The sequence below is a fragment of the Astyanax mexicanus genome, chromosome 24 (assembly GCF_023375975.1).
Source record: "Astyanax mexicanus isolate ESR-SI-001 chromosome 24, AstMex3_surface, whole genome shotgun sequence".
NCBI classification, from domain to species: domain Eukaryota; kingdom Metazoa; phylum Chordata; class Actinopteri; order Characiformes; family Acestrorhamphidae; genus Astyanax; species Astyanax mexicanus.
Window position 1 is genome coordinate 6,421,001 of NC_064431.1, and position 20,357 is coordinate 6,441,357.

The window sequence follows — 20,357 nt, forward strand, 5'->3', positions numbered from 1 at the left end:
CAACGCAGCGTAAGCAAAAAAAAAACAAAAAAACACACACACACCAAAATACAAGTTAAGATAAAATATGAAAACGAACATAATAAAGCATAAATAATTAAATTGAATTGCGGGCCAGATGTATGTTTATTTTGTTAACCCGTGAGGGGCCGTATGAAACCGCGTGGGCCGGTACTTTGAGACCCCTGGTGTAATGTAAAGGTGCAATAGTGTTGAGGGAAGGTATAATATTGTTAAGGGAAGGTGTAATGTAAAGCTGTAATAGTTTTAAGGGAAGGTAAATGTTTAGTGAAATTGTTATGGTGTGAATCTAAGGTGTATGTTATGTTGATGTAAAATAAAGGCATTAACCCCAAATGAGATTTACTCATTATGTTTATTATTATATTAATGTTTCCCCAAACAGAAAGGGTCTATTTAAAATCAACAGTGGTAAGATGGGGGTAATTAATTTATCCCTTGCTTTTACTGGTTCTTTGCAGGTTGACATGTTTTGGAAAAAGTGAGAGGGTTGAAATTCAATTTATTTGTAAAGCATATTGTGTATAACTAACGTGCATAACTAGTTCCAGAAGGTTGTGAACCTGTTCCAGTAATTGTTTGGCTTAGCTTTGTATGCGTTTCCAGTTAACTGCTGAAGCTGGAACAATGGAACAGTTGCCACCGTCTGAAATGGCACTACAGTTATGCAGGGAGCCTCAAAGTAGTTGGTCTATAAAAACGTATACATGTAAATTTCACGTAGAAAAGACGTCCACAACGACTTAATTTAAACTAGAATTAGCCCTTATCCGGAGGTCTGGGGGACGTCAATACTGGACGTGCAGAAGACGTCAGAAAAAAGACGTCGTCTGGCGTCACAGTCTGCACCTTCAGGAGACCAAAATTGGACGTGCAAAAATGACCTAGAAAAGACGTCGTTTCAACGTCTCTTTGTTTAGTGGGTATATTTAACTATTCAAAACATGTACTGATCAAACTCAGGCAGCTTTACTTAATTTTTATAAGGTTTCTAATCCAAAGATGGTTTTAAAAAATCTTGACATTTAAAAAGCATGTTTAAAAGCAAGTCCACTAATGCATTTGATTTTCTCTCAAGAAAGTTTTTATCTTAAATAAATGGTTGACTGCATGTTCAAATAATTGATATTTATGAAAAAAAAAAATCACTCCTGATAATAAAACTCATTCCTGTTACTGGAACTCACTCCTGTTACTGGCATTCATTCATGTTACTTTTTATGTTTTGAGTAACAGGAATAAAAGTAAGAGGAATAATTCAGGAATGCCAATAGCACGAGAACACTGAGTTAAATGCATTCATTTGCAATGAGCATAAATGCAGCTGAAATGGAGCCTGGGGCGTCCCAAATATAATATAACATTATAGTCATTATGGCTTTTAGAAAAAAGTTTTTTAGTGAGGGGATGTAGTGCACTATAGGACCCTGTTTTGAAAGCAGTATTTTTTTCACTTTAGGTTCTGAATCTTTATTTTCTATTTATATGTATAAGTTGTTGTCATTTAGAGCATTTGTTTGCAAAAAATGAGAATTGGCTGAAATAACAAAAAAGATGCACAGCTTTCAGACCTCAAATAATGCAAAGAAAAAAAACAAGTTCATATTCATAATGTTTTTAAGTTTAAAAATCAATATTTGGTGGAATAAGCCTGTTTTTTAAACCCAGTTTTTAGGCATCTTGGCATCATGTTCTCCTCCACCAGTCTTACACACTGCTTTTGGATAAATCATCATCCATCTTCCTCTTGATTATATTCCAGAGATTATATTCTCATCATTTGTAAGTGGTCTCTTTTTTTCAGAGCTATATAACATGATCAAATGATTGAGTACAAGTATATGTCAAATATACTTAGACTTTTCTGTATAGGCCAAGCATATAATTATGTTTAGTATGTCACTGATACAAACAATCAAACTGAAAGCATACTTGCTTAGTTTCAGTTTAAAATAAGTATTCTAAAAGTACACTTGATTAAATGTCTTTTTTGTAAGGGTTCTCCTGGGCTGAGACTACAGCATCAGCTGAAGTAAAGTGCTGAGCAAGGAGTGCTAAATTTGGAGTGATAAGAAAAACGTTTTCTAAATTTAACTAAATGGTGCGTCATTCTGCAGTTCCTAAAATGCCCAGACACGATATCATATTCTGTGATGGTCAAGAGCTAAAATGCTTCATCAGCTACAGTAGGTTCAGTGGCGGACTTAACAATTTGGGGGCTCAAGGCGAATTTAGCTAGGGGACCCATCAACATTAATATGCGAGAAATAGGGTTATGCCGATGGATGATATCATCGTCCATCCTCATTTATGACCCAACATCACGATGGATGGTAACCATCGCGATGCCACACCCACTGTTTTGTTTTTTTCCAGAAACATGCACGGATCTTCTTTAGGTCTCCTTCACCTAAAACTTTAGCAGGGATTGTACAGAAAAAGATCAAATCAGGTATATAACTTCAATGAATTAGAGTCAGGGATGAAAATTAAAATACCCTACTGCTACAAATATGCCTGATTGGCATATTATTCTGTTATTTATTATTATTCTATTATCATTCTATTATTATTATCCTATTATTATTTATATCTAGGTTACAGCTTGTCTTCGTTTTTCTACATGTCTGTATTAATTTTAAACATTTCATGTCATTCATGCTGGTTGTGCCAGGAAACTAGCTCATTGTCAGCCAGTGTTGGGCACGGTACTTTGAAAATAAATTATGCAAATTCTATTATTATTAGAAAAATAACATATGAAAATAAACCCAAAATGTTGACAAAAATATAATCTAACGAATTTCAAAACATAGAAACGAAAAATGTTAAAATGGTATTAATATAATTTAATATAACAACTGGATCAAACAGTTTAGCATCAGTCAAAAGGAAAGCAAAAAAAAAAAACGTTTTAATAAATAAGGTCCTATCAAGTGAATTATAATATATGGTATTAAAAGGTATTAAATTCACATGTTTATTGATATTTAATCAAGAGAAATCAGGCTAAATGAGCCGCGCTGCGTTGCGCTCTCTCTCTCCACCTCCCTCCATCCCTCCCGCAGCACGGAGCTAAATCCAGCGCGAGGCTAAAAATAATATAACAACTAAAATTAAGATGAGTGATGACCTGTAAGGTAATAAAATATTGTCAAATATAAAGGATAGGTAGAGGTTTTGGTGAGCTGTTTCAATTATTTGAAACTGAAACTAACTGAAACTGATATTATTCTGTGCACTATTAGATAGCTTTTGATTGTGTTTTAAATGAGTTTTTATTTTATATTAATTACTTTTTATTCATTTTAAATATTTTTAGTATTTTATTGCTAAAAAAAGCTTATCATTTTTGGAAGAGCATCTGTTTTTAGTTTAGCCTCTTCCTTCTGTTACGACCCCTGGTCGTATTGGTTTTTCTTTGTGTGTCCTCTGTGCTGTTTGTGTTTTAGTTTTTGATTGTAGGACCATGATTGGCCACCAGGGGTGAGTGCTATAAAAGGGCTAGAGGAAACCTGACCTGAGGGAGACGTTCAGGGCTCCTCCCCTTTCCTGACCTGGAAGAACTTCCTGCTCAGACCAACCCATCACCTCCATTTTGCATTCTGTGTGTTGCTTTAGTTTTTGCTTTAATATAGATTAGTCTTTGGGTAAAGTAGGGGGTGAGTGCCATTTTGTTTTGCTACCTTTTTCTCCTGTTTTGGTGAAAGGGAGTCAGGGTAGTTTGTGTATTTAGTTTTCTTTATTTTTGCAAGTTCAGTTAGTTGTCTTTGTTTGTTAGTTGGTTTATTTGTTATTTTGGCCTACGCTCACCCCTGAAGTCATATTCCCTTAATTTTTATCAATAAATTCATCCTGTTTTAATTCATTTTTGGTGTCTGGTGTTTGGTCTGGCAGAGGGTCTGGGGAGAGAGCCCACTCTCATTTTCTGTTACGGCCTGACCCTAGACCGGGTCGTAACACTTCTTTTTTTTCTTTTTGTAGCAAGTGGCGCTTCATGGCTTGGCTCACAACCCTTGTGCACTTAACTTCACCTTAATTCCACGCGTTCGCGGCATGGCCACGTGGCATGAATGGAATATTCCATTTTAACTGGAAAGAGAGGGGGTGTGGACTGAACTGTATTTCTTTGTAATTTATTGTGTTGTCTTTGTTTCCATTTTAAACATACAAGAATCACCATTTCTGAACAATCTGTGAATTACTGTCCAAAGGGCCCCAATTACCAGCTGTAGGCCAATGGGAAGTTTGCAGCTAGTAAGGGGGCCCCTACAGTGGGCTGCAGTGGGAGGGGCCCAAGGCAGTTGCCTATAGCAATGCCTCTATGCAAAGACCCTCTGAGTAGGTTACCAGCATATTGCACATTTTCTCCTGGATAAGCAGCTTTTCTATGACCTTGACCATCAAGGATCAGTTTAAATAAAAGCATTTAGCAGCAGAGCCAGTTCTTCTGGATTTTTTTAGCTGGTAACAGTGCTTATTACCTATTCTTAATGTTCACACAGCTAGCTAATACTCATTCAAACACCACATAGCCTTCCCCCTGTTCCCTGCATTCACAAGAAAAACAATTGTTTAATTCAGAGCATTGAGTCATGTTTAAGAGAAAAATATACACAGAACACAACCTATAGGGTTTCGTACTTACCACAGAATGTGACAGAAGCAAGACAGAAGCAAGTTCTTATTCATTTCTTGCACTTATATAGTCTGTACTGCAGTGCCAAATATCAATCCCCAATTGAATAGAAGTTAGAATGTTATGTAAAACATAAATAAAACATAATACAATGATTTCCAAATCTTTTCAACCTATATTCTATTGAATAAACTACAAAAACTACAATAGTGAACTACACCTCTGGAAAAAAAAATCAGTTTCTGAATCAGTTTCTCTGATTTTGCTATTTATAGGTTTATGTTTGAGTAAAATTAACATTGCGGTTTTATTCTATAAACTACACACAACATTTCTCCCAAATTCCAAAGAAAAATATTGTCATAAATAACAAAAAGATGCAGAGCTTTCAGACCTCAAATAATGCAAAGAAAACAAGTTCATATTCATAAAGTTTTAAGAGTTCAGAAATCCAAATCTGGTGGAGCAACCCTGGTTTTTAATCACAGTTCTCATGCATCTTGGCATCATGTTCTCCTCCACCAGTCTTACACACTGCTTTTGGATAACTTTATGCTGCTTTACTCCTGGTGCAGAAATCCAAGCAGTTCAGCTTGGTTTGATGGCTTGTGATCATCCATCATCTTCTTGATTATATTCCAGAAGTTTTCAATTTGGTCAAATCAAAGAAACTCGTCAGTTTTAAATACACTGAAACATTTTTAGACTTACTAATTTCCTTAAAAGTAACATAACAATTTTTTAACAATAGTTAAAAAGTTAGGATAGCGTCACATTTGGACCCCTAGTTATGCTCCATCTCCTCCTCTTTTGCCCTGGATGAGAAAAGCGTGCTTTCAGCTGGAGAACGATTTTTTTCCTTCATTCATCAGTATTTAAAAATAAACCCCGGTCCTCCTCTGATCTGCAGCATCAGACAGACAGCAGGTGATCTCAGTGTCTGTGCAATCCCTGATGCTGATCCGTGTAAAAAAAACTGGTTACTGGTGGTTTCAGGCTACAGGGGCATTTAGGCGTCACATCCTCTGAAAACTCTCGCCTGTTCATATAAAGAGCATCCATGCGTAACCCACAGTGTACACGCTTCCTACTCATGAGTCACCAAATACGTGATTTTAAAGCCTTGTCCTACTCTTTACTAACGTTAGTCATGTCTAATGAAGAGTGAGGGGGACAAACTGCAAACAGTCAGACAGACAGAGAATTTAAAAACAGTTTTACTGAGAAGCTCATTAGTTAGTTTAGTGTAAATTTTTAACAAAATGGGTACCATTTGTGTGTTTTGACTCTTTTCAACTCATGTGTTTAATTATTCAAAACATGTATTGGTCAAACTGAGGCAGCTTTACTTCATTTTTACAAGGTTTCTAATCTGAAGATGGTTATTTTTTTCTCAGTCGTAAAAAGCAAGTTTAAAAACAAGTCTTTATTTTAAAGAAATGGTTGACTGCATGTTCTAATAATTGACATTTATGACAAAAAATGACTATATATGCATGCACATTGTATTTTTCTAAAATATGCAAAGCCATTTTTATCTTTTCAAGAAAACCCAAACCTGAAATGTATCAAATGTAATATCATGCCATTTATTAAACAAATGGATAAATGATTAACTAAAAAGAATTGAAAAAAAAAAACACACATTACATTACATTAACTAACATTCACATTAATAAATCAATAAACCAGGGGACTCATTCCTGGTACTGGAACTCACTCCTGTTACACTTGATGTTATGAGTAACAGGACTGAGTTTTTAGCAAAGAATTAGCAAAAACATGAAAAATAGCCAAATGTCAGCTATGCTAATAGCATGAGGACACTGAGTACATTCTAGTGATTTTCCCAAAAATTCTATATAAAAAATAAACAAATAACATCTAAGAATTAATTTAGGTAACAGGACAGAACATTGAGATTACAACACCTGGGGACAGAAATGCACAGATTTGGCGGAATGTGTCAAAAACATTTTTTCAGGAGAATGTCAAGTACTTCTTATAGTAAAATAGGTCTGCAACTAATGAATATTATGATATTTGATTAATCTGTTGATTATTTTTTTGCAATTATTAAATTATTAATCTGATAAAAAGGAAAAAAGGTCAAATTTGATTTCCAGCTTTATATTTAATATACCAAATTGTCTTTGTACTAATATCTGTAATTGTATTGGGAAAAGACAACTTACTATTACTAAACATATTAGAGTTTAAAATATTAGTGTTTTAAATATTTTTAGTGTTTAAAAATATATATAAATAAAAATACTATTTAATATCAGAACAACAGTGTATGTAATGAAAATATACATTTTGCTGTGATTTTCAAACACTTCCACACAACATCAGAATAAAAAAAAAAAGTTTTTTTAATTCTGTAACTGCTACAGGATTTAAGGTGGAATGGAAAAGCAGCTAAATTCTAAAAAAAATAAAATAAAACATGTCTTGTTTAAAAACACAAATTTTTCCAGAGGGCTTTATTAACATTGAGTGAGAAAAATAATAGAACTTGTTGCTAACGCTAGCTTGACTAAAACTAAGCCTTGATTTGGAACTATAGGTTGAGCTGCCTCATTTAAGGCGGAATTTAAGGTGGAAGTGAAACTTGAGGGGGGAAGCTAATGCTAACTTGTTTGCTAAACGTGAGTGAGATATAAATGTACTAAGAATGAGACGCATCTTGTTTAACTACTCTAGCAGACTGAAGAAAACTGAATTAAATCAGCTTTATCAGCAGTGAAACTGTACTAGCAGACTGTGTCCTCATTTCATTAGTATGAGAATGAAAACATGTATAAGACCAATAACAATAATAAAATAAAGTAAATTAAATAAAGATAATGTATGCTAACTTCCGCTCATCTCATTACGAGTGTAGCCCATCGAGCTGCGCTGTTTACAGGATATTATTATACGAGTACACACTCAGAGTTAACACACAGGCTTAACCACGAATTACAGGCTCCATGTGCTCTTTAATAACACAGCTAAAGCACCATATGGTGTTGTGTAATATGGGCTTCATGATAATCTAATATTGGGCCGGAAATTAAACGTGGAGCCTCTCGAATGTCTGGTGAGCACAGCTTCTATAAAATATATATAAATAACAAAATTAAAATGATAACACTTGTAACCCTGCTTTTATCACATGTGTTTTACATGTTAGCATACAGGTTTTTATATTTCTTTCTGTCTTTCTTTTTCTTTCTTTCTTTTTCATTATTCTTTCTTTATTTCTTTCTTCCTTTTTCTTTCTTTTTCATTATTCTTTCTTTGTTTCTTTCTTTCAGTCTTCCCTTTTCTTTCTTTTTTTCATTCTTCTTTCTTTCTTTCTTTCTTTCTTTCTTTCTTTCTTCCTTTTTCTTTTTTCTTCCTTTCTTTCTTTCTTTCTTTCTTCCTTTTTCTTTCTTTCTTTCTTTCTTTCTTTCTTCCTTTTTCTTTCTTTCTTTCTTTTTTCTTTCTTACTTTATTTATTTCAGTCTTTCTTTTTCTTTCTTTTTCATTATTCTTTCTTTCTTAATTTTTCTTTCTTTCTTTCTTTCTTTCTTTCTTTCTTTCTTTCTTTCAGTCTTTCTTTTTTTCTTTCTTTTTCATTGTTTTTCTTTCTTTCTTTCTTTCTTTCTTTCTTTCTTTCTTTCTTTCTTTCTTCCTTTTTCTTTCTTTCTTTCTTTTTTCTTTCTTACTTTATTTATTTCAGTCTTTCTTTTTCTTTCTTTTTCATTATTCTTTCTTTCTTAATTTTTCTTTCTTTCTTTCTTTCTTTCTTTCTTTCTTTCTTTCAGTCTTTCTTTTTTTCTTTCTTTTTCATTGTTTTTCTTTCTTTCTTTCTTTCTTTCTTTCTTTCTTTCTTTCTTTCTTTCTTTCTTTCTTTCTTTCTTTCCATATCTTAAAATAGTGGCAAAATCCAAACTAAAATAATTTTCAAATAACTGCAAAGGATATAAAGTAACCAAGTATATTTAAAAATATGCATTTGCTATTTATATATATTTTTATTGAATTTGTAACATACAATTTGTCCTTTCGATTTTTAAATCTGATTGCAGATTTTATTTTTTTTTACATAAAACTTTTAGCACAAAATTAACTCCATATTGATCTGGATAGGAGTTTTATTGTAATGGAAACAAGCGGAAATAAAATAGGAGTAACGAGGCTATTTTTAAAATGTAAGGAGTAGAAGTAAAAAGTTGCCAAAACAAATCTCCAGTAAAGTATAGATAATCAACATTTCTATTTAGGTAAAGTATTAAAGTATTTGTACTTCATTTCTTGACACCTGTATTTATTTAGTATTTTATTCTCTTCAGTACAACAGATGCCATAAAGTATCGTGAAGAATTGTTTTATGATATAAATATGGAGTATCGCAGAATCACAGTATCGTGATATCATAGTTATAGTGGGCGATGTATTGTGGTAATATTGTATCGTGAGATGCCCTGTGATTTCCACCTCCAGTACTGACACTGCACACCAGCAACACCCCACAGGACCCATGTTGGACCCGTCCTGTTTTGGGGAAGTTCTGACCCAGTTGTTTAGTCATCACAATTTGGCTCTTATTATTTTTTTTCTTCTTTACACACATTAACTGCAAGACATGACAGGTGACATGACTGTAACCAGTTAATTAGTGTTATTTACTTTATTTGTCAGTCTATATAATATATATCTGGCCAAGGACTTCATATTTAATTGAGTTGTCCCCACTGTTTATAATGTATTATACAGAAACACACACACACACAGATTTCACACTCAAAGGCGTTCAATATGGAGGTTTATAATTTATTTAGTTATTAATTATTCAATCACTTTTGGCTTCTTTTTTATTTTTCAGCACTCACAATACATTCAGCTTCAGTATATGGAAATAGAATAGACATATCACACAAAATATTTAATATCACATCTCATACAAAAATCTAAATCTTTTATAAAACATTTAGACATCATCTAAAGTCATTTAATACAGTCATCTCAATTTGTCTGGCAAAAATTCACTGCGAATAAAGAAGACACTTGTTAAAATACATATATATTTATATTTATATATATTAATTCTGTCCAATACATTATTTAAAATACTTTTTTATTTCTTTTAAATTTACCACAAAACTCACATATAGAAGATCTGGAGAGGAATCTCTGTTGCAGTTTCGCTAAAACTAAACTAATTCAAAGTTGGGGTGAAGTGTATTACTATAGTACACTCTCTCTCTCTCTCTCTCTCTCTCTCTCTCACAAACACACACACACACACACACACACTATGGAGTCAAAAAAGGGTCATAAAGATTTTGAGTTTGTAAAACAGAAGTCACAAATGTACTGAAACTTGTAACTGCGTTTAAACAACTGCATCTTTATGACCCTTTTTTGACTCCATAACACACACACACAAACACACACACACACACACACACACTCTTTACTACCTTTGTTCATGGTAGTTTAACCTTTTGATGCATCCTGCCTCCTGGTGGCTGTTGAGATACAGTGCATTCTTTTCAGCAGTTTCGCTGTTGTTCAACTAAAACAACTCAAAAAACAAAACTAACACAACACCACTACGACTCGCCGCACTCAATGGCTTTCACTAGAAACGCAGTGCTTTAACTGCAGGCCTAAGGCAGGGAGAATGCTGCCCCCGAGTCTGGAACCTGAAAGTTCGTACTTATGACCTACGAGCTCGTAAGAGATTTTAAAGAGGTTTCTGTTTAATTGGTTTTGGCCTGAAACAACTCAAACACCCTGAAACACCTGGAACAACTGAGATATAGACAAATATATTTTTAATTACTGCAAGTAAAGTGAAGTAATAAAGAAAAGCATATGAAAGTGAGTGAGCAATATTTTTATCCTGTATAAATATACATTTTTTTATAATTTCATTTGATAGTTGATTAGTTCTCACTTTTCCCACCACAGGCATGATCATAGGGGTTGAGTGTGATGGTGTTGAGTGTGGCAAGGTTAAATGTGACAGGATTGAGTGTGACAAAGCTGAGTGTGACGGGGATTGAGTGTGACAGGGTTGAATGTGACGGGGATTGATTGTGATGAGGTTGAGTGTTATGGGGTTTAGTGTTATGGGGTTGAGTGTGACAAAGCTAAATGTGAAGGGTTTGAGTGTGACAAGGTTGAGTGTTATGGGCTTTAGAGTTACGGGGTTGAGTGTGATAAAGCTAAATGTGAAGGGTTTGAGTTTGATGAGGTTGAGTGTTATGGGGTTTAGTGTTACAGGGTTGAGTGTGACAGGGTTGAGTGTAAAGGGGTTGAGTGTGATGAGGTTGAGTGTTATGGGGTTTAGTGTTACGGGGTTGAGTGTGACAGGGTTGAGTGTAAAGGGGTTGAGTGTGATGAGGTTGAGTGTTACGAGGTTTATTGTTATGGAGTTGAGTGTGACAGGGTTGAGTGTAAAGGGGTTGAGTGTGATGAGGTTGAGTGTTAGGAGATTTAGTGTCACGGGGTTGATTGTGACAAAGCTGAATGTGGAGGGTTTGAGTGTGAAAGGGGTTAAATATAATGGGGTTTAAAGTGACGGGTATCAACGAGATGGTGCTTGTGTGTGGAGTGTGTGGATTGGGATGGGGTTAAGTAAGACATGGTTGAGTGTGAATGTCACAAAGTTTAATGTCACATGGTTTTATATGTTGAGGTTAAATATGGCAGGGTTTAATGTGACGGGGTTGAATGTGACAGGCTTGAATGCGACGGGTTTAATGTGACAGGGTTGAATGTTATGGTCTTGAATGTGATGGGGTTAAGTGTAATGGAGTTAAATGTGACTGGCTTGAATATGACGGGTTTAATGTGACAGGGGTGAATGTTATGGGCTTAAATGTGATGGGGTTGAGTGTAATGGGGTTAAGTGTGACGGGGTTGAATGTGACAGGGTTGAATGTTATGGGCTTGAATGTAATGAGGTTGAGTGTGACGGGCTTGAATGTGACGGGTTTAATGTGACAGGGTTGAATGTTACGGTCTTGAATGTGATTGGGTTGAGTGTGATGGGGTTAAGTGTAACGGGGTTGAATGTGACAGGGTTGAGTGTGATGGGATTAAATGTGACAGGCTTGAATGTGACGGGGTTGAGTGTGATGGGATTAAATGTGACAGGCTTGAATGTGATGGGGTTGAGTGTGATGGGGTTGAGTGTGATGGCGTTTAATTTGTTGAATAATAGTAGCCATAATTCCATATTTAGCTAAGACAGTAGTACCATATGGTATGTAGAACATTATGAAACATATAAAACAATCCCTCTAAACAATTGTTTACTATCATTTATTCATTTAGGTAAAAAGTTATTAACCCCTGATGGGGTTAAATGTGACGGGGTTAAGTGTAACGGGGTTTAATGTGACAGGGTTGAATGTTCCGGTCTTGAATGTGATTGGGTTGAGTGTGACGGGGTTAAGTGTAACGGGGTTGAATGTGACAGGGTTGAATGTGACGGGGTTGAGTGTGATGGGATTAAATGTGACAGGCTTGAATGTGATGGGGTTGAGTGTGATGGGGTTGAGTGTGATGGGGTTGAGTGTGATGGCGTTTAATTTGTTGAATAATGGTAGCCATGATTCCATATTTAGCTAAGACAGTAGTACCATATGGTATGTAGAACATTATGAAACATATAAAACAATTCCTCTAAACAATTGTTTACTATCATTTATTCATTTAGGTAAAAAATTATTTGCATTCTGTCTCTCAGGTTAGGGGACATAAAGGGCATCCGATTCAGAGAATGACCCAGTAAAATGTATATATCAGTTTTTTTTTTACTGCAGTTGCTGTTAAATCAGCAGGTTGTATTGTTAAACCCCCAACTCATAAATGAGTGTTTGGTGGTGTTTATGTGCACTCATCTCATAAATACGATATTTCAGAGACAGGACTCGAAGGCAGCATTTGTTACGGGAGGGAGCGGGGGTTTGGGAACGGGGCAGGTAAACAACAATAGGACCAAAAAGAATTAAGTAAGGATCTTAAGAGGACACTTTGATACAATGTGCAAAAACAGTAGAGCACTTCATCATACCGAACATTAGATTGTGTGCAATCACTGACGAGGGACGAGATATTCTTCATCATAAAGAATATCAGAACAGTATATTTATCTTCAGAAACGTAATGTTGGACCCATCACCATATCTGATTTACAAGGCACCTTTAGATGCTTGAGGAAAATATTCATCTCTGAGGTAAAATCACAAAGTGACAGTGTTCAGATAATACTACCTTAAAAACAATGGCTCACAACCTGACTGATCAGCGGAGCGGCTGATCTGGAGGAATGTCAAAACCTGGTGTTTTTTTTTTTTTTAATTTTCACAAATGTATTTTGAATAAAGAAACTGTCAGAATGAAATTCTTGGATAGATGGTGTTCAGGTGTCTGAAGTTTAGCGTATATGAGCCTACGCTAATAGCTCAGGTATTCATTTCAAGTACTAAATTCAAGTACAAGGAGTTCCTGTACATCAAGAACATCTAGAGATACAAACATAATACACTGATCAGCCATAACATTAAAAACACCTTTAAACCACCTCCTAATATTGTGCAGGCATCTCTTGTGACGCCAAAATGTCTCTAAACCAATGAGGAGACCTCTGAAGGTGCACAAAGACCAGATCTTTCAAGTCATTTCAGTTTTGAAGTGGAGCCTCCATGCAGTTGGTTCAACACTGCGGGGCCAAATTGTTACTAAGGCTGTGCCGTACCGATCTGTGCCGTTGTGGACCCATTAGCATGGTACAGTTTCTATTTTCATTCATGACGTTGCTTAATTTGGACCAGGTCCAACGTCGCTAACGCCATGTCAGCAAGGCCAGTGGCCAGGTCGGTTCAATGGTACTTACACCACATTAGCTATGGCAGCCACCATGCTCGACCAACATCGCTAATGCCATGGTAACAAAACCAACATTAGAAATACCAACAACCAGGCTCATCTAACATCACTATGGCCACATCATGCCAGGGACCAGCCTCATTCAACATCGCTTTCACCATGTTAGCAATGTCAGTGGCACTAGCCTCGTCCAACACTGCTAACGCCACATTGGCAATGCCAGCAATCAGGCTCATCCAATGTGGCTAATGCCACATTACCAATGCCAGGCTCGCCTAACGTCGCTAAAACCACTTTAATGATGCCAGTGAACAGGCTAGTCCAACATTTCTAAGTCTGTGTTAGCAATGCCAGCAACCAAACACATCCAACATCACTTACATTACATTAGCAATGCCAGCAACCAGGCGACCAGGCTTGGCCAACATGCCTTACTCCAAGTCAGCAATGCCAGCGACGATGGTGGTCCAATGATACAGCACATTAGCTATGGCAGTGACCAGGCCCGGCCAACATAGCTAATGCCATGTTTACAAAACCAGCTTTACACAGCTTATCTAATGCTGTGTTAGAGATGTCAGGGACCAGCCTGGTCCAATGATACTTACACCACGTTAGCAATAACAAAACCAGGCTCATCTAAAATAGCTAGCATCGCTAACGCCACATTAGCTATGCCAAAGACCAGCCTCAGCCAATGTCGCTTCCACCACATCGTTAGCAACGTTGTTAGCAACGTGTTAGCAATGCCAGTGACCAGGCTCATCCAATGTGGCCAATGCCACATTAACAATACCAGTAAACAGGCTTGCTTAACATTGCTAATGCCACATCAATGATGCCAGTGAACAGGCTAGTTCTACATTTCTAAATCTGTGTTAGCAATGCTAGCAACCAACACGTCCAACATCACTTACATTACGTTAGCAATGCCGGCGACCGGGATGCACATTGTTGTTAGCGGCATGTTAGCAATGCTTACAGCTGGGTTGTCCAACATTAAATTATCCAACATTCTTAATGCGACTTTAACAATGCCATCGACCTGGCTTGGCCAATATCGCTAATGCAACGTTAACAGTGTTAGCAACCAGGCTCGGCCAACGTTGCTAATGCCACTTTAGCAATGCTATTAACCAGGCTCGGCCAACATTGCCAATGCCACTTTAGCAATGCTATCAACCAGGCTCGTCCAACATCACTTACACAACTTTAGCAATGCCGGCAATGCCAACGACCAGGTTCATCCAATGTTGTTAACGCCATGTTAGCAATGCCGGCGACCGTGCTTTTCAATGACAGAATGGTGGACACCTGGCCCATCAATAGGCAGATCCCCCAAAGTTTGAGCCCTCTCACTGTAAATGGTTAGCTAATTATCATCAAAAGTCTAGTCATCAAGTCATTTTGTTGTTATCAAATTAGTTTAACCAGATACTCTATGTTTTTACTTCACCTGTGAATGGTTTTAATGTTATGGCTGGTCAGTGTACACTCACTATTATACTGAAGTTAACAGCAGAGAACCTGAACAAACTACATTACATTTAAGAAAAATACTTTTTTTTTTGTTGGATTAAGCCAGTCATCCCTGTCTATCATTTTTCAAAGGGACAAACCTATTTTTTTGGTCATAACACTGTAGTAGTAGTAGTTGTTATTGTATTTTTTTTAATATTGTGTAATATCAGGTTTAATGCAGCTTTCCAGGGCAATTTCACTTACAATTCTATATCAGATCATATATCATCGCTGTCCAATGAAAAACAAGTATCTCCATTTTTGTCAGTTTTTAGTTTACTAGATAATTTGAACAGACAAACTGTCCCTCACACTCTGCTAAAATTTCTTGATGAACGGACCAATAGAAATACTTTAAAATGACTTGAAATAAACTCTTTTTACATTGGCTTCTCCTGTAAAGTTGCTGTTTCCAAGATACTTGTTTTTCATTGGACAGCGACATTATGCCAGATGACAGACTACTGATCTAGGCCCAGTTTCCCCAAAAGCATTTTAGGGTGCTTTGAAAAGCATGTAGGGAGCTTTTCATAATTATTTTGTTTGCCCCAGACCTTCAGATCTTCTAACCCAAAAAATTGGTCCAAAATAAAGAAATAAAATCCTATAAAGGAGGGTTTGTTTTTCCCAATTTAGCTAGGCCAATTGTCCCACTCTGATCTATATCACCCTAGAAGTAATAAAGGGTAAGAGGGCCATCTACCAACCCAGAGAAAGCAAGACCAGTTGTGCTCTCTCGGGGCTCCAGCAGCTGACGGCAAGATGCATGACCGGGATTCGAACCAGGGATCTCCTGAATATAGTGGCAATGCTGGACCACTCAGCGCTCCTAGATCAGGGGTTCTTAACCTGGGGTTTGCAACCCCTCAGTATATTTGACCAAGATCCTGTTGATTCCCACGTCTTTAGCACCAAGCGGCACTTTAGGGGCTGTAGGAAAAATCTTATATAAAATGAGTAATGAATAAATCTGTATAACTTTTGTAAAATGTGATCGTGTGATGTCAAACCAAATGTACAATATACACTACCAGTCAAAAGTTTGCACTTTATTTGTTTCTACAATGAAAATTAATCCTGAAGTCATCCAGACTATGAAGGAACACATAAGGAATCATGTTTCATCAAAACATTTTTGATGCTATTTTTAACTGTACTCAAATTTGAAAGTGTGACCATTATTTCTTTATTCTATTTTTAAGTTATTTTTTTCTTTACTTAGTTGAGTAATTATTGCAATAATATGGATTACAACCTTTTTACAATACAAATAATGCTCTCGAACACATTAAAAGGGCAAGAATTAGTCATTTTAAGTAATAAAAATAATAAACTCTTGACAAGTTGAGCACAGCTGTTAACTGAAAGCCTGAATTCCAGATGACTCTACCTCATAAAACTGACTGAGAAAATCCAGCCAAGATGTGCAAAACTGTCTAATCTAAGCAAGAGGTGATACTTTAAATAATCTTAAATATAAAGACATAACAACTTGACATCACATTTTAAGAAAAACCTGTATTTTGAATCTTGAATCTTAAAAAGGGGTTGCACAGTATAAAAGATTATAGTATATGGTGCCAGTGATCCAGCGGTCTAAAGCGCTTCCACTATAATCGGGAGATTGCTGGCTTGAATCCCGGTCATGCATCTTGCCCTCATCTGCCAGAGCCCCAAGAGATTGGCCTTGCTTTCTCTGGGTGGGTACAGTAGATGGAGGTCTTTCCCCTCATCACTCCAAAGGGTGATGTCAATCAGCACAAGGCTGCGTCTGTGAGCTGAGGTATCAGAACCCAGTTGCTGCGCTTTCCTCCGAGTGTAAGCTATGTGATGCTACTCGGGTGCTCACATGTATTGGGGGAGGCATGTGCTAGTCTTCACTTTCCTTGTGTTGAGGCATCATTAGTGATGGGGGATATTTGGCTGAGTAGCAGCTGAATGGGTGGGACAATTGGCCAGATAAATTGGAAAAAAATTGGGAGAAAATTTGAAACTAATTAACAATAATAATGAAATTTTTTTTTTGCTATAATGCTTTTGGGAAACCTGCCTGGTTCTGGAATCAGTGCCTGGATAAATTGGAGTATTTGTTTTGGGATAACAGTGCTGTAAGGAACTTTAAGGAAAAAGGATAGAGTCAGAAATTTAAGGACGCTAGGAATTTCTTTACCCTGTTACCTGTTTAAACAACCTAATTGAATCTAACCGTACACCCTGTTCACACCTGGTCACTTTATCCAGACAAGTATCTGGATTGTATCCTGATAGGATTTTTACTGTATATTTGGTGGGAAAATAGTAACTCCAGACTAAAGTCAGACTAAATTTGAAATTCTGTGTGGGTTGGAATAAGCAAATTAGCTAGCTACACAGCAATTGTAATTGAATTTGGTTGTAGTGGGAGGAGTTTTGGTTGTCAAATGTGTCTTGGAGATATTGCAGATGCATTTAAACTAAGGGTGGGAATCACAGGGCATATCATGATATGATATTATCACGATACATTGCCCAAAACAATGATGACATCACAATACTACTGCGATACTCAAAATACAACTCTGGAAAAAATTAGGAAAACACTTCAGTTTCTGAATCAGTTTCTCTGATTTTGCTATTTATAGGTTTATGTTTAAGAAAAATTATAATTGTTGTTTTATTCTATAAACTACGGACAACATTTCTCCCAAATTCCAAATAAAAATATTGTCATTTAGAGCATTTATTCGCAGAAAATGAGAAATTACTGAAATAACAAAAAAAGATGCAGAGCTTTCATACCACAAATAATGCAAAGAAAACAAGTTCATATTCCTAAAGTTTTAAAATCAGTTTTCTGAAATCAATATTTGGTGGAATAACCCTGGTTTTTAATCCCAGTTTTCATGCATCTTGGCATCATGTTCTCCTCCACCAGTCTTACACACTGCTTTTGGATAACTTTATGCTGCTTTACTCCTGGTGCAAAAAATCAGGCAGTTCAGCTTGGTTTGATGGCTTGTGATCATCCATCTTCCTCTTGATTATATTCCAGAGGTTTTTAATTTGGTAAAATCAAAGAAACTCATCATTTTTAAGTGGTCTCTTATTTTTTTCCAGAGCTGTATATAGCAAGATTAAAATATTCCTAAAAGAAATATTGATTTTTTGGTGTCAGTTTTACAGAATTTCACAAACAATAACCTTCACCTTAGGTTTACCCTATTGATTTGATTATAGCGCCACCATGTGGAGTAATGAAGCAAAACTGAACTTCAAATTGCAGTAATGGTTCAATAAAATTATTGCTATTTGACAGCATGTATCGATAAAGTATTGCAAACGAAACAAAACAAAATACGATATATCGTGATATCGATATTTTCTCCACCCCTAGTCATAGCTAGCACTTCTATAACATGTGGCTCAGGTGCATGTATGAATTGAGCGATCAAATAAATTACGTATGTCTTGGGTTCGATCACACTTTTCTGCACTATTATGTTGTTTCAACACATCCAGATACAATCCTGATACTCAAACCGCATTAAGGGACCAGATGTAAACAGGGTAAATACAGTTAGTAGTGCTGATTACAGTTGACGTCAGTGTGTGTTAAGACTTCCAGTCTCCTGTCTTCAGCTGAGTGTATCACTGAGACGAGGGTTCAGTAGACGGGCAGGCAGGTCGTACGTGGAAGGGTCAGGTACAGTCATTTGCTTCATAGTGATGTTGTTCTTTCGATGCGCATCCTCTTCGTTAGGATGGCTGTATCACTGTATCAGCCTTTAGAATATGCTCTGTCTGCGGTTCTTGCCCCGGCCTGAAATTAAGAGTAAAAATGATTTAAACAGAGTTAAACACTTTAATTTAATTTATAAGATCCTGTATCTAAGCCCACACTTCACGGTTTAGGCCCTGAAACAATAATTCACAATTGATTGTGCTCAAACAGCTTGGGTTCAAGGCATTAAAAGATAGGAGGAAGATGGTTTCGGATGGTCTGAGCTGGTATATGATGGTCATGGTGGTTGAAAAGCTGCTCATCCAGGCGAAAACATACACTATACTGGTTCACCAGCTCTTTACCAGCATAGCGTATACAGCACTCGTTTTTTTTTTTGGGGCCATGCTTGGACCAGCTTGGTAACCCTGATAATTCTGGTCAACCAGTTTGTTCTTGGTCTTGGCTGGTTGACCAACCTTATCACTCTTGGTCATGCTGGTTGTTTAGCTTGGTCTTGCTTGGTCCTACACGTAAGCCACCTTGATTTTGCTGGTCAACCCCCTTAGTCATACTGGTCCTACTGGTCAACTAGTTTTGCTGGTACAGATGGTTGACCAGCTTGGTTTTGCTGGTCATACTGGTTGTCAGCTTGCTCATATTGGTTCTATTGGCTAACCAGCTTGGCCTTGCTTGGTCATGCTGGTCGATCAGTTTTGTCAATCCTGGTCACTCTGGTCAATCACCTTAGATTTGCTAGTCAACCAGTTTGGTCCTGCTGGTCCTACATGTAAGCCACCTTGGTTTTGTTGGTTAACCACCTTAGTCATACTGGACCTACTGGTCAACTTGTCTTGCTGGTCATGATGGTTGGCCAGCTTGGTTAAGCTTGGTCATACTGGTTGTCCAGTTTGAGTTGAGCAGCTTGCATTTTGCTGGTCATGATGGTTGGGCAGCTTGATTTTGCTGGTCATGATGGTTGACCATGGTCATATTGGTTGTCAGCTTGGTCATATTGGTCCTGTGGGTCAACCAACTTGGCCTTGCTTGGTCATGCTGGTCGATCAGTCTTGTCAATCCATGCTGGTCAACCACCTTACTGCTCCTACTGGTCAGTTAGTCTTGCTGGTCATGACAGTTTGCCAGCTTGGTCAAGCTTGGTCATATTGGTTGTCTTGCTTGGTCTTACTGGCCAACCAGCTTAGTAATGCTTTACCATTGTCATTGGTCAGAGTTGGTAATGCTGTTCATCAACTACTTTAATCATGTTGGTCATGCTGGCCAACCAGCTTGGTTAAGGTTGGTCATATTGGTTGCCTTGCTTGGTCATACTGGTCCTACTGGTAAACCAGCATGATCTCCATGGTCATTGTGATTGAATAGCTTGGTCATGCTAATTGTACTGGCTGTCCAGCACTTTCAAATTGGACATGCTAATCAACCACTTGTGGTCCTGTTGGTCAGCTAGCTTTTTACGCTAGGTCAAGTTTAGTTGATGATGTTGGTTGATACCTTGGTCAGGCTTGGTCATATGGAATTATCTAGTCAGATATCTGGTCAGATGGATCGTACCTGTAGACCATGTAAGCCATCAAACTCATA

General features: G+C 36.9%; 1 protein-coding gene across 2 annotated transcripts in view; it reads right to left on the bottom strand.

Moving 5' to 3' along the window:
• The window catches only part of cdk18 (cyclin dependent kinase 18), a 548,438-nt gene that overhangs the window by 429,096 nt on the left and 98,985 nt on the right, over positions 1-20,357 (bottom strand). The window contains exon 16 of one of the 2 annotated variants that reach the window (XR_007429358.1): positions 17,834-18,854. Coding sequence is in view for 1 of the 2 variants with exons in the window: in XM_022682308.2 (XP_022538029.2) it covers positions 18,820-18,854 (35 nt within the window). In the remaining variant the exon portion in view is untranslated. Of the gene's footprint in view, positions 1-9,438; positions 18,855-20,357 lie in introns of those variants that run through there. The other variant, XM_022682308.2, reaches the window with a different exon arrangement.